General features: G+C 34.1%; 1 protein-coding gene across 1 annotated transcript; it reads right to left on the bottom strand.

Moving 5' to 3' along the window:
• Window positions 1-10,656: 10,656 nt before the first annotated feature.
• LOC129292345 (uncharacterized) lies at window positions 10,657-11,520 on the bottom strand. Its single transcript, XM_054929916.1, has one exon. The coding sequence runs from the start codon at window positions 11,518-11,520 to the stop codon at window positions 10,657-10,659; it is 864 nt and encodes a 287-aa protein (XP_054785891.1).
• Between the last annotated feature and the right edge of the window lie 1,967 nt (window positions 11,521-13,487).

Genomic DNA, 13,487 nt, shown 5'->3' with positions numbered 1-13,487 from the left:
TATATATGACCATGATGAGAGCAATATTTAAACAACTAAGACATTAATTTATAAGAAAAAAATACTCATGAATAAATTACACATAATACAACAAAACAATAACAGAACTACTTAAGTATTAATAAATTATTATTTTTTGTTTTATTTTTTTAAATTTAAAATAATATTTTATACTTAACAGAATTATTTAAAAATTAAAATTAATTCAAAAAATAAAGAAAAAATATTTTTAAAAGTTTCGAGTATTCGGGCTAGCCCGAATAAACCTGAAGCTCGAAGGTTTTAGGGTTGGGCTTGGCTCTATGAGTTTTGTAAAAAGGATAGGATATTTTAAGCTTGACCTAAATATGCCGGCCCAAATTGAGCCCAATTTGAATAAACCCAACTCGCTTAAATTTTCAGCTTTAGTTTTATATTAGGATAGGTAGGTGCAAGAGGGGGCACATAGTAGAAACCATTACCTTTGCCTTGGGAAAAATTTGAAGTACTATCTTTATCCATGTTGCATTGAGTTTTCACAGTTTGGGTACCTTTAGAAGCCTCCACCTTGGTTTTCTTGATTCAAAGCTCCACTTGGATTAGCATAAGACAAATTAGGGTGGTTCCTCCAAGTAGGATTGCATGTGTTCCCGTACATGCTTTGTTGTCCTCTTCCTTGATTGTTTGTCCTATACATAGCATTCAATTCATGAGCATATTCATATTTCAAAGGACAATTACCATTATTATGCATTAAAGAGTTATAAACAGAACAAGACATAGGAGCCAATGCATTACATGGAAAATCAACATTAGACACATTCCTTAAAGTAGCATTAGCATTAGTATTTGCATTGACTTCTTGTAAAATAAGCTTCCTAAAATGAGCTTCCTAATCATATGTGCAAGGTCATTTAATTGTGAGCTACTCTAACCATTAGTAACCGAAGCTAATTTAGGTTCTCTCACCCTATATTGTGCTCCACTTTGTGTCATTTTATGAATCAATTCCTAAGCCTTATTAGGAGATGAATCTCTAAGGGAGCTATTAGAGGTGGCATCAAGGCTCATTTTATCTTTAGGTATAAGACCATTATAGAAATATTGAACAAGGTGCTCACTTGGGATTTGGTGATATTGACATCTAGCTAGTATAGAGTGGAATGTATTCTAAAACTCATAAAGACTTTCATCAAAATTTAACACCATGCTTATGATTTGTTTTCTCAAACTTGCTAGCTTAGATGATGAAAAGAATTTGTTCAAAAACATGTTCCTCAGTTCCTCCCAAGTGTGAACCTTGACATGTGGTGCAAAGTTCATGTGCTACTCTTTAACATGAGACTCAAGACAAAAGACAAATGCTGTAGCTTGAACATCATCTATATGAGCACCAATCAATTTCACGGTATTGCAAACAAGGTATAATGAATGCAAAAATCTAAGACAATCTTCCCCAAGAAAACCATGAAACTTAGGCAATGCTTGAATAAGAGAATGCTTAAGCTCATACACATAATCATATTGAAGGATGTACAACCATAGGGTAAGTGGCTTGATAGAAATCTCATCATTTTGAGGATGATGCATGCCAACTTCTACACTGGTTAAAATAGCTTATTTACACCCGTTATTCAATCGGTGTAGATAGGACTGGTGTAGATATGATGAAGATACCTACACTGATTATTTTACTAGTGTAGTTATTGGAATATCTATACTAGTTCTAAACCCAATGTAGATAACATTAATTATGAATATAATTTTTTTTAAAATATTTGATATCTACATCAGTTTTGGAAATAAGTGGTGTAGATATGCCATTATCTACATCGGTTATGGGAATAATTGATGTGGATCACATAATATCTACACTAGTTATTTTCAAAACTAATGTTGATAACTTATATATCTACACCGGTTATGGAAATAATTGGTATAGATATTCTCTAATCTACATCGGTTATGCCCATAACTCGTGTAGATAATGTAGATATCTACACCAGTTGTTACTAGAACTAATGTAGATTGTTCATTTTGAAAAAAAAAATTACTCTCTTTTTTTCCTTTACCCCAGCCATAATAGGTTACAATTTAAATCCTACATTAATCAAACATATAATAGCCAAATAATAGCCAGTCAAACAATCATATATTATTCAAATCAAATGAATTTGAAATTATGTACAATTCCAAATGCATAAAATATAAATTATCAATTAAGTAATTTTACACACAAGTATATATCCCAATGTTTACAATTACACAACTCACTCTTCTAAAAGATAATTATTGTGAAGGTCTAACATGAAGAGTCCCCAATGTTGCCTAATTTGATGGATCACTAAATCTAGAAATGGGGATGGATCATTGAACATATGAAAAGATTAGGGATAAGGAAATTAAATTAGCAATTCGAAGAAAAAAATAAATAATACTTAAAATTAGATTTACCTCTTCAGTGAACTCAGTCAAGCCAGCTGTGATGATATTGTATGCCTATCTCAACACATAAAAGCTGCACAAATTAGTATGGGGTTGCCAAAGGCTCTATAGAATAACACAACACTGTCATAATTATACTAAAAGAAAGCTCTGTCATCAAAATTACATAAAATAAAAACATGTACAACTTGTTACCTTTGGTGTTATCCATATAGGACCCTTGACATCTCATGGGGCCTTGCCTAACCGAACTTGCTGTCCAACCATTATAGCCCTATCATCAACATGACATAGTAACTTAATCATTAAGGCAAATGTGTTATAAGACTCCTTAAGCATACTTACTGCTCGCAAGATTTCTTCATTGTTGGATTGATTTTATGATACAAAGGGCATAAAAAGATTATAAAATTGCTCTTTATCGAAAACACTATCAATTGATAGTTTATACTGTAAAAAAATAAAGTGACTTAAGAAAATATTTGATACCATTACAAAAAAATTCAAACATATTTACTTACAAATTGAGAAACATAGAAAAGTAACACTCCTTTTGGCCTTCACTAAGCCTCTAGTTCATATATGCCTCATTTGCCTCTTTAGTGGTCTCCTTGTCATTAGTGTAACGCAGGTAAAGAAATCTATATTATTTGCTTTACTCGAGGAAACTAACAATTAATGTAAAAACCTACAAAAATGAAAAACAAGTTAGTTTGAAAAGATAAATTGTTTAATTTCATTTAGATTTACAAGACACTTACATCATCCCAATTTGAATGTTTGCCATAGTTAGGTCAATATCAATGAGAATTAGATGGAGATCCTCATTCTTAACAAAGATTTTATAGTTATTTATGCCAACAAGATTAGGAATCACTTTAAAATACCAAGGTAGAAACGATCCACATATGCCGTTAATACAAATCGATCCTATAGACTTAGCTCGAACAATTGTGGCTTTCAACCCACTTTATAGGATGATGGGGTTTCCTATTAAATAAAAAAGTTATTAACACATTCTTAAATATAAAGAATTTATGACAATTAATTAATAAAATTTGTTACTAGATCTTTCCTAACAAGTCTCTTTGGCCATAAGCAAAAAGTGCCTTTAGCATCTTTCACTGTCTTGATCTCATCAGTGGGGAACGAGACAGGTGCATCATCAATTTTCACCTCTTCAACAGTGACCTTGACAACATCATTTTAAACTTATTGGAAGTGGCATTTTGACCCCTTGTGGATACGACCGTGTGCTACTAAGCATTTATCTAGATCCTCCATATACAAGTAGTATAGTTCACTCTCTGAAATAGGGTCATCCTCTAAAGGAAGTGGAACGAAGTTGCTCCTTTTAGTGCTTGGATGACAAGCAAGGGAGTAGGTCTATGGCTCACTTGGCTCCTTGATTGAGCTTATCATCATCATCATCATTTCTTCCTTCATATTTTGTAGCCTAGCTTCAAGAGTAGCCTTATCTTCAACCCTTGCCTCAGCCCTTAATTGAGCTAACATTACATCTAACTCCTCCCTAGTCATCAGTTGTAAAGAATGGTGTTGACAAGGTGGTCCAAATACACCTTTTATGCTCACCCCTGATTCAAATCCTCGAACACATCCATGATGCTCTCCTTTCCTCGTAGCAATGGTCAAGATATCATTTCTTCCCTTTAGGATGAATGATCCCTTAGATGGCTTCTATTTAAGCTCATCTTGTAACATACGAATAATAAACAATTAGTAATTTTTCATATTTAAAATAAGATTACAAATGACAATTATACTTACAATTTTTTGAGCAACCTCACGAGAATGCTAGCTTGAAAAGGACTCATCCTTCTTCTAGTGAGCATAGATCCATCTCTTATTAAGATGTATTGGAGATAATAGAGATAGTAGAATAGAAGGATTTGATTGAGCTTGTTCTTCTTTCTTCCTCCTCTTGGCATCTATCAATTCCTTATTGGCTAACACATAAACGCCACAAGACTTTGTTTGGGGGAAATTATTCTTCCTTCCAACTTCTTGTGCCTTTCTCCTCCTTTCCTGCGAATTAGAATTACAAAATGTTTGTTATCTACTAAAGACAATGATATAACTAAAAATGAACAAAAAATAATAAATCAAATCGTCAAGTAATCATGCAAACCTCTAATCCCACACTAATTTTCACTTTACCCTCGATTAACTACTAATCACAGGATTAAGAAATTTAGGATGTTACATGATGAAATATGAAAATACTCAAACCTTAATCTCTTTCTGCATGTATTTTCAAAATATATCCAAAACTTCACAAACACACATGAGAAATATAAGGTGACCATGCATGCATACATGCAAGTCAAATTAGCCAAATTAATAAGTCAACCCAAAATGTTAACTTTTTACCCTTAGGTCTAAATGTAACTTTCAAGACTAAATATTTCAACCCAACTAGACATATCAATGCACACGTCAAATTTTAGATTTTCCCTTAAATTACCAACAAAATGCAAAATGACCAAAATACCTAATATGCATAAATTCTCTATAGGCCCTAAAACCCTAATTTAATACCAAAAATGTACATTTTAGGGTTTCCTATCATAAGATGTAGTACAAAAGGCCAAAGAAAAGTGTGTAAGAAATATGACCTATCAAAATTTTCCCACACTAATCTTTTATACTTCAGGCAAAATCAAATCAAAATAGTACCTCTTACCGCACAATTCCTAAAAACCAAGAAGATAAAGAAGAAAACGCAAGTGAAATGCTAAGGGAAATCAAACCAAAAATCAAGAAAATTTTCATATAAATAAAGAAAATGTTGCTACCCTAATTAAAGAACTTTATCCATCACATATAAACCATTAAAGAGATATAAAATCATAGATAAAGCCTCACAACAATATAGTGTTTGCTCTCAATCCACTCAAGTGTTTAAAGGTTACATCACTCAATGTACATTAGCAAAGCACCGTACTATAGGCTTGTAATTTCTCTATCTCTCCACTACTAATTTTGCAAATGTTTTCAAAAATTAGTTGGTTTTTATTATGGATGTAATGTGGCTATTAAAAGGATATACTTGGATTTACATGTGAAAGAGTAGGGTTTTGGCTCAAGAAACCATGCCTTGGCCACAATGTGAGCATGCAACAATGTTCAAAACTTTTCAAACCTTAACTAAGTGGATATGAACTCAAATGAACAATATAAATGAGAGGGATATGAAAGAATAAGGAACAAAATAGTAAAATGACTTGCAACTCAAGAAACCCTTACATTCTTGCTTGACTTTTGCTTTTGCATTTCCTTTCTTTTCTTCTCTTAAAATTTTTCCTCTTCCATTTCGATTTTTTTCCTTTTTTTTTTTTGGCAACTTTTTTTCCTTTCCTTTCTTATGTTCTTTCTTCTTTTTATTTCTTTTTCTTCTTGCCATTCTTTTCTTTCTTTTTTTTTTCTCATATAAAAGCTATGAAATGCCTCGGGTTCAAGGATAAGTGTCACATAAAATAAAACTTGTTCCTTTACGAAGATGGAATAAGTATAGGAAAATGATATAGTCATGAGTTTATCCATTAAGTTAAACCAAGGAAAATTAAAGATAACAAAGAACACTGTAAATGTAATGTCTGCCTTGACATTACCATAATAATATTCTTACATGCTGTTGTGATAACTAAGATTAGATAATATCCCAAGTAAAGGTTATCACAACCCAAGGGTTTTAAAATATAATAAGTTGAAATAATGGGATCCCAAGAAAACTGTTTTTAAAATAGTATTTGAGCTCAAACTACAGTTAGAAATTAAATAAATACAAATATGAAAACATGAAAATCAAATAGCCTTCAAAACAGGTTGAAACCAGCTATTCTTTTAAAAATCTAGCATATTTGCCGTGGTACAAGCCACGCCTGTTGCAACGGATGGCACAGAGGGATAAGTCCCTTGAAGGCCATTTGCGCCACGACACAACTACCATGAGCCGCAACGCGTACCTACTATCATGACAGTAAATTGCTGTCATGACAACTCTCTAAACTTCCGGAGTATGCCATTTCACCATCCGACGTTCGATTTGGGCAATTTAAGTATCCACATAAAGCTCTTTGAACCCTTTAGCTAATAGCACCAGTCTCACACTCAAACAATCATTCATTTTAAAGATGGATACCCAAACCTAAAATGGTTCTTTTTTCCTCAAAACATACACAAAGATGTCCAACTCACACTACCAAATGCCATTAACCCCAAAGACACCTTGACCATCTCAAATAGACCACACACAACATGACAATTCATTCATATCACACATGTAAATAATCATACTCAAAATGACCACCAAACTCCCATTTGACAATAATACAAAGGGGTGGATTAAATTTTAACACATGTCAATCGATTATTTTGGTACACAAATCACTTCAAATTCTTCATTTGTAATTGTAATTTGGCCAAGCACACACATTTAATCCACAACATCATCCTTGGACCAAGATATGCACACTTATCACAAATTCATATAAGTAATATACTAAAATAATGTCATGTTCCTAAGTTGGCATTATATAATGGCAATATTCATTACAAACCTAAAAGGGAAAAGGGGAAGAGCTATACTATAATGCTCTTCACTCTTCAATTGCCCCTTCCTTCCCTTTATCCCTACCAGAGCCCTCACCTGTAAAATATAACTACGGGATGAGATAAACATCTCAGTAACTAGTATAGTTCATCAAATGCTTATTACCACAAATAATCATAATAAAGTATCAAAACTAAGGTAATTATCGAGTATACTAGATTCATGAAATGAGTGCATCTTTTTATAGCAATTCCCCACAATTTCATACTAGCATGATCATCTAACCACCGAATCACCAATGCTCCCTGACATGAAACTATAGGCTCTCCTGGATCAACCACTTATTAACCTGAGCACACTTTCGATGGTAGAAACACCCAGCCAAAAGTAATCTAACCCACTTACAGTCTATGGTTTTTCCCTTTTCACTCACTTGTAATAGAAGTGTCATTGACTCCTAATCGCACCTTAATAGGTACTAGGGAGTTGCTAAATTGCTCGGATGTCTCATGGTAACAATCCCATATAATGTTGTACCGGATGTTCCATGGTGCCAACCCGACCATATGGATTTTTCACTCATGTATCTTCACACATATACACACATTTACATATATCTTGAGTGAACTCTCACCCCTTATGATCATGCTTTTCACACTTATCACTGCTTTATCCATATTCCTATAACATGTACATTCATATCATATATATATATATATATATGCATATCCATTGAAATCAATAACTTTTCAAAAATCCATTTCACAAACCAATGTTCATGCTAAAAATCATTTTTTAATATCAAATCATGCACAAAATTCTTAAACCATAAATTCATCACTTTGTATTTACTTATGTATATTTATAATAGTTAATAAATATAATAAACTATATGGTTACCTCAACTCTTTGTCACACAAAAGGGTTTCCATGGCTCAATGTTAACTCCACACATTCTATATGCACGATATGGCTCAAGCAATGCTCAATCTACATAATCAAGTGATAATCATCAACTATCACTCCGTTAACCCGAATTCACTAGGTTCTAAGTGCCTATAACACCTAAATTCCTCACCTAACAACACCAACCATTCTTAAACACTCTAACCATCTTATTAAGCATCCCAACACACCAAAATCACTAGCCAATTCCCCACATTGTCTTAAAACCTCTAGATTATGCCTAGGGTTCATCCAAACTCTCAACAAAAATTCTCAATCACCATAAAACTTATAAACTTAGGGTTAGAAGCTTGATTTAACTCCCCAAGACCTTAAATAATCTAATGGGTTTGGTTTAAACCTAAGGGAACCGAAATCAAAGCTCCCATTGCCCTAAATGTTTAAAATTTCGCATAATGAGGGAAAGGGCGAAGAAAGGAAGGCTTATCCAATGTATATGAAGCTTGAAAGGCCTCCAAAATCATATTGGAAGCAAGCTCTAGCAATCGCAAGTCTCTCTTTATCGCTGCTCTTGAGTTCCTTCTTTCTTTCTTCTGTTTTCAAGTCTAATTCATGATTTGATAAGTGTAGATTTTACACGTGCGTCGCAGCGCGTTGACATGCTCGCCGTGACATGAAACATTCTCACTCCACTAAACATAATTAACAAATAAAAATCATAGTAATCAAAGGATTAGCTCAAAGAATGACTACCAAGGTTTAATCCAAAAGCAAAGGATCCTAAGTTTTTTAAATAAAAATGAGTTAAAATCAATCAAAATCTTTCATGTTAGAGTAAAAATAAGTTACAGGACCATGGAATACCTCAAAGGAGTGAAAGAAGTCAAAAACGATTGAAAAAAACAAATATTTTGTGATACAGGGCAATGCGCCACGGCTTGTGCACGCTGCGTTGTGGCATGTTGCTCTCTGTGCCATGAGCTGCGACTTAGGTGCCATGCGCCGCAGCTTGTTGTATGAAATTTTTACTAATTCTGTTGTCATTTGACAATAGAATCAGGAAACTTCTGACTCTCCTTGATTCTCCATCCGACATCCGAATGACGTGATCTATGTGTCTACAAAAAGCTCTTTACATAAACTAGCTAATGGCATAGGTTTTACTTTCAAAACATGTCATACTATGAAGTTAGACACCTAAACACATTTAAACTACTTTTCAATACTTTTACACAAAATGGATGTCCAAAACCCTCAACAATTGCTAAAAGCTTTTCCTATCACCTGAACCATGTCCAATGGACCTTGGACTACCAGCATAATACTCCCTCCGGTCAGCAATATTGGACGTTTTCTAGAAGGCAATTCTAGTCCACAATATAAGTCACTAGGAGCTGATGATTATACATTTTAGATTGAAGTTCCGAAAATACCCTTAGTGGTATGACATTTCTCACGCCTGCCTGTGTCTATGGATCACTCTCTCTTTCTCCCAAAGTCGAGCTTCTCTCTCACCGTGTTCAGTCTCTGCCGTCGATCGCTTCTCTCATTCTTCCCGTTAGCTCTCGCCTCATCGGCGATCGGCTTTCATTTCTATCTTTCCTCTTCTATCGTGGTTTGCCTCAGACTCGTCGTGAAAGAAGTGGTTCGAAATGTCGATGGATCTTCACCGTTCAAGCTCAACGAAAAAGGGATTTGAAGATCTGTCATGGGATGAGCTAATCGGCTGTACAGTCGATGATTCTCTTGATGGGGAAGAAGATATACCCCGAGTCAACTTCTCTGGAGAGGTGACGTCTCTGAATCAGAAGATTTCGTGGGCACATGGTCCGAAGGATTCTTCGCTTGGGTCTTTCGATTTTTTGACGTTGTGGTGGTGCAGCAAAAGCAAGTCCAATCGTTTGATTTGAACGAAGAGGCAACGAAGGACAGTGAAGAAGTGAGCAGTGGCAACGGCAACGGCACATCTGACCGGGGAAGAGAAAGAAAAAAGAGGAAGATTGTCCACCCATTCGATCTGAACAAATTTCCATTTCCAGATGAAGATTATGAGTATCTGACCGAGGAAGAGAAAGCCCGTAAGCGATTTGTGTACGATACTTTGCATTATATGCTCTGACTAGCATTGAATTTCTGGGCCTTCTATAGTTCTGTATAATTAGTCCAGATTTTAAGCTTATTCTGATGCATAATAGTTTAGTTTATTTTGGTTAGGCTAAAGTTGCATGTCGATGATATTCTTTTTTGGTTAGTCTGATGGATGAATGTATTGACATTTTAGCCACTTCTGCATCTCTATTATATTAGAATGATAGATGATGATATTTAAACTAATGGCAAATGTTTTGAATTAGCGAGCTGTTTTGTTTTGTTTTTGAATTAGCAAGCTTTTTGTTTTAGTAAGCTTTTGCGTCTCTGTTATGGTAGGGATTACATGTAGCTAGGAAATTACAAATGGATATATAGTATCAATATGCAGTGCTGAATATTTAGCTCTTTCGTAATTGTGGAGTTAATTTGAATTCCTAAAGAATTTTTTCTTCTTTAATTTGATATGTAGCATCAATATGCATTGTCAATATAGAAATTGTTGGCAAATTATAAACTACCCACTTCATACACAAATTGCTTCATTTACTACAAAATATTAACTATTAATATTATGTGTTGCAATTTACATGAAAAATTGTAACACAAAATATTAATGACCAAAACATTGAGGCTTCACAAAAATATTCACCCCTTAATCTAAGCTATCCATCCACTTCTTTTAAGTGCTCTAACACTTCTTGGACTAGGTAGGGATCACACTTGAGTTGATTAGGCAATTCACCCCTTCTTTCCATCACATCCTTCTTCAAATGGCTTGGCTTGTACTTATTTGAACCTTTGTCTTTCATAGTGTCAACCATAGTAGCTTGTAGTGTTAGGAAAATCCTATTCAATTGCTTAGATGTGTAAACTTCAAAGGAATTCTCCACAGCTCTAACAAGGTCCTCTATAGTTTTAGGTGGCTCTTGATATTGTAGTGCTTGAATTGCTCTAAAGTATCCAAGATCCAAAATGTTTAAATCAGGGGAGTTGGGGGGTTGAGAAACCAAGCGAATATCAAACCCACAATCACTTGCTGCCATCTGAAAATCCTCATCATTATTGTCAATATGACAAGGAGCATTATCTTGCTGAACAAAAATAGTTTCATTTGCATGACATATTGGCCATTTGGCCTTGATTTTTGGTAGCACTTTGTCAATAAAGAAAGACTTCATGACTTCTTTTGTAATTGAAGTGATCGGTTTTGTTTCCATTGTGCCTCTGCTCCTGTTCACACTCCTTCTTCTTGCTGCTTCTTTTCTAACAAAAGGGAACAAACCAATCTTCCCAGAGAAAATTTCATTTCCTTGTGCATCAAATCTAGGTCTAGCCACAGCAACTAGGAACATAACTTTACCAACATAGTTCTTGTTTTTACATGTTCGATGTGGTGGCTCCTCTCCCACTGCCAAGTAGTAGGTTTGGGATTTCTTTGTCATGTAAAACCATTTTTCATCAATATGGATAATGTTGTGCATAGATTGGAAAGTTGGGTCATTTGGTATACTTTGTTGCTCTAACATAGATAAACACCACCTCAACCAAGCAAGCATGTTTTGCTCCTTTAAATATGGTTTGATTGCACTTGTGTGGCGCCATAGAACTCCTTTTTTTTAAAGTCTGATTAGTGATGTCTTGTTAACACCTAGTGCACTTGCAAGAGACCTATAAGTAGTCCGTCGATGTATCGAAATTGCCATGACTTGTTCCATGTTCACGTTAGATCCCTTTCTTCCACACTTGTTTGTCTTTCTATAGCTTGCATCCCCTGTTTCCTTAACTTGATGCCAAATGCGTTGAATGACTCTGATTGAAACTGAATATGCTGAAGCTATCTCTCTTGTTGTAATACTGTTCAGTTTACCTTGATAGCTTAAGTTTAATAAGATCTTGTAAATGGAGACACGTTCTTCATTTGATAAGAACCTTCTTCTTTTACATGGTGGCTACCCTGGTGATTCAATTGTGTTGCGTCCCATATCTGTCTCTGTTTCAAAAGTTTACAAATGTTAGATTTCTTGATAGACCATATAATCTAATAAACTTTTTTTTCCTTTTTTGCAGAAAAAATGAGAATTTATACAAGTTGCTGTAGGTGAGCTTTTAAAACTGTGAGGATACCATCAAAGATAAGGATACCATTGTTGTCACCGGTGAAGTTATCTCAACAGAGATGAGGCAAGGGTGAGGTTTTGATTTCTTCATGTACATTTTTTATCTTAGTCATTGATTTTTTTTCCTGGTTTTCAATCTGAAACACGATGAATGGCACTAGTGATAGACATTTCTTCATTATTAGTTGATTCTTTTTCAATAGCTGTGATATCTATAGAATGAGCATCATGCCTAATTTGAGGTAAATATTCGATAACTCTATTATGTCATTTTTCTTTATTTGTGATGTTTAGATGTAAGCTTTATGTGCATATATTTCACGGCAAGACTTTGTTTTTGTACTTGTGATAAATTTTTTTACTTTCTTTATCTCAACTCAATTTTTCCTAAAGAATATACACTCTCATATGAGAATGGCTGCTTTTGTTTTATTTAGTAATCCAAAAGTGCTAGACTCTCGCCCTAATGTATTTTAAGAGCTCATGAGAGTTCTCATATCTAGAAATTTGTATCTATGACCAAGGAAATTTACCCTCACATTTATTTTGAAAAATATGTTCATGTTGGCTTTGGCAGTTAAAGGTTCAATACTTCTATGAGCATACTATTGTAACAATAGTCATTGCATTGAAATAGTCACCTATTATTGATTCTTCTGCCACCATTGGTACTCCAACCATTGTGTGTGGCGCTGAAGCAGGCTATGATACTGCATTTGGTGCTTTTAATAAAGACATTGATGGGATTGGTGTGACTAAGCCTGATTCATATGCTTCAAAAATCCTGTAAGTTTTTGGCATCTGGTATCATGATAATTGTTCTAAATCTTTAATAATTCAAAATGATATTGAGAAATGTTTAAATTGTTTTAGTAGCAACAAGGGAGACAACATTAGAGCATCATTTGATTTCTACTTATGGTTATGTCATCCTAATGTTCAACTTCATATTTCATATATGTGTTGTATTACCATATGGTGTTATTGGTTGTTTCAGTGTTGTCTTCTTCTATCAAAGCTATCATCAGAGATTGTGGGTGAACATGTAGAACTTGAGAGATTATACGATTCTGTCAATATAATATTATCACTTCACATTTTATAAACTGAACTAAATCTATGAATTTATTAGTCAATAATGCATTATAATTTTCTTTGCACAATACAAAATGAAGATGGTGGGTGGGGAGAGAGCTATCTTTCATGTGCTAGAAAGGTTGATTTTTATCATTGAAGCCATTTAATGCCATTTTACTGTACGTTTTTGTTTAATCATGTTCTCTAACTCATCAGCTGAACATAAATAATTTAGATCATTGAAAGAAGAAATAACAAAAGATGGGGATATTCATGGGCTTCATAAAGAGAGAGATTCT

Source organism: Prosopis cineraria, unplaced genomic scaffold (assembly GCF_029017545.1).
Source record: "Prosopis cineraria cultivar Desert tree isolate PC_DT_omini unplaced genomic scaffold, ASM2901754v1 PC14, whole genome shotgun sequence".
NCBI lineage: Eukaryota > Viridiplantae > Streptophyta > Magnoliopsida > Fabales > Fabaceae > Prosopis > Prosopis cineraria.
This window is presented reverse-complemented; position numbering and strand designations above follow the sequence as displayed.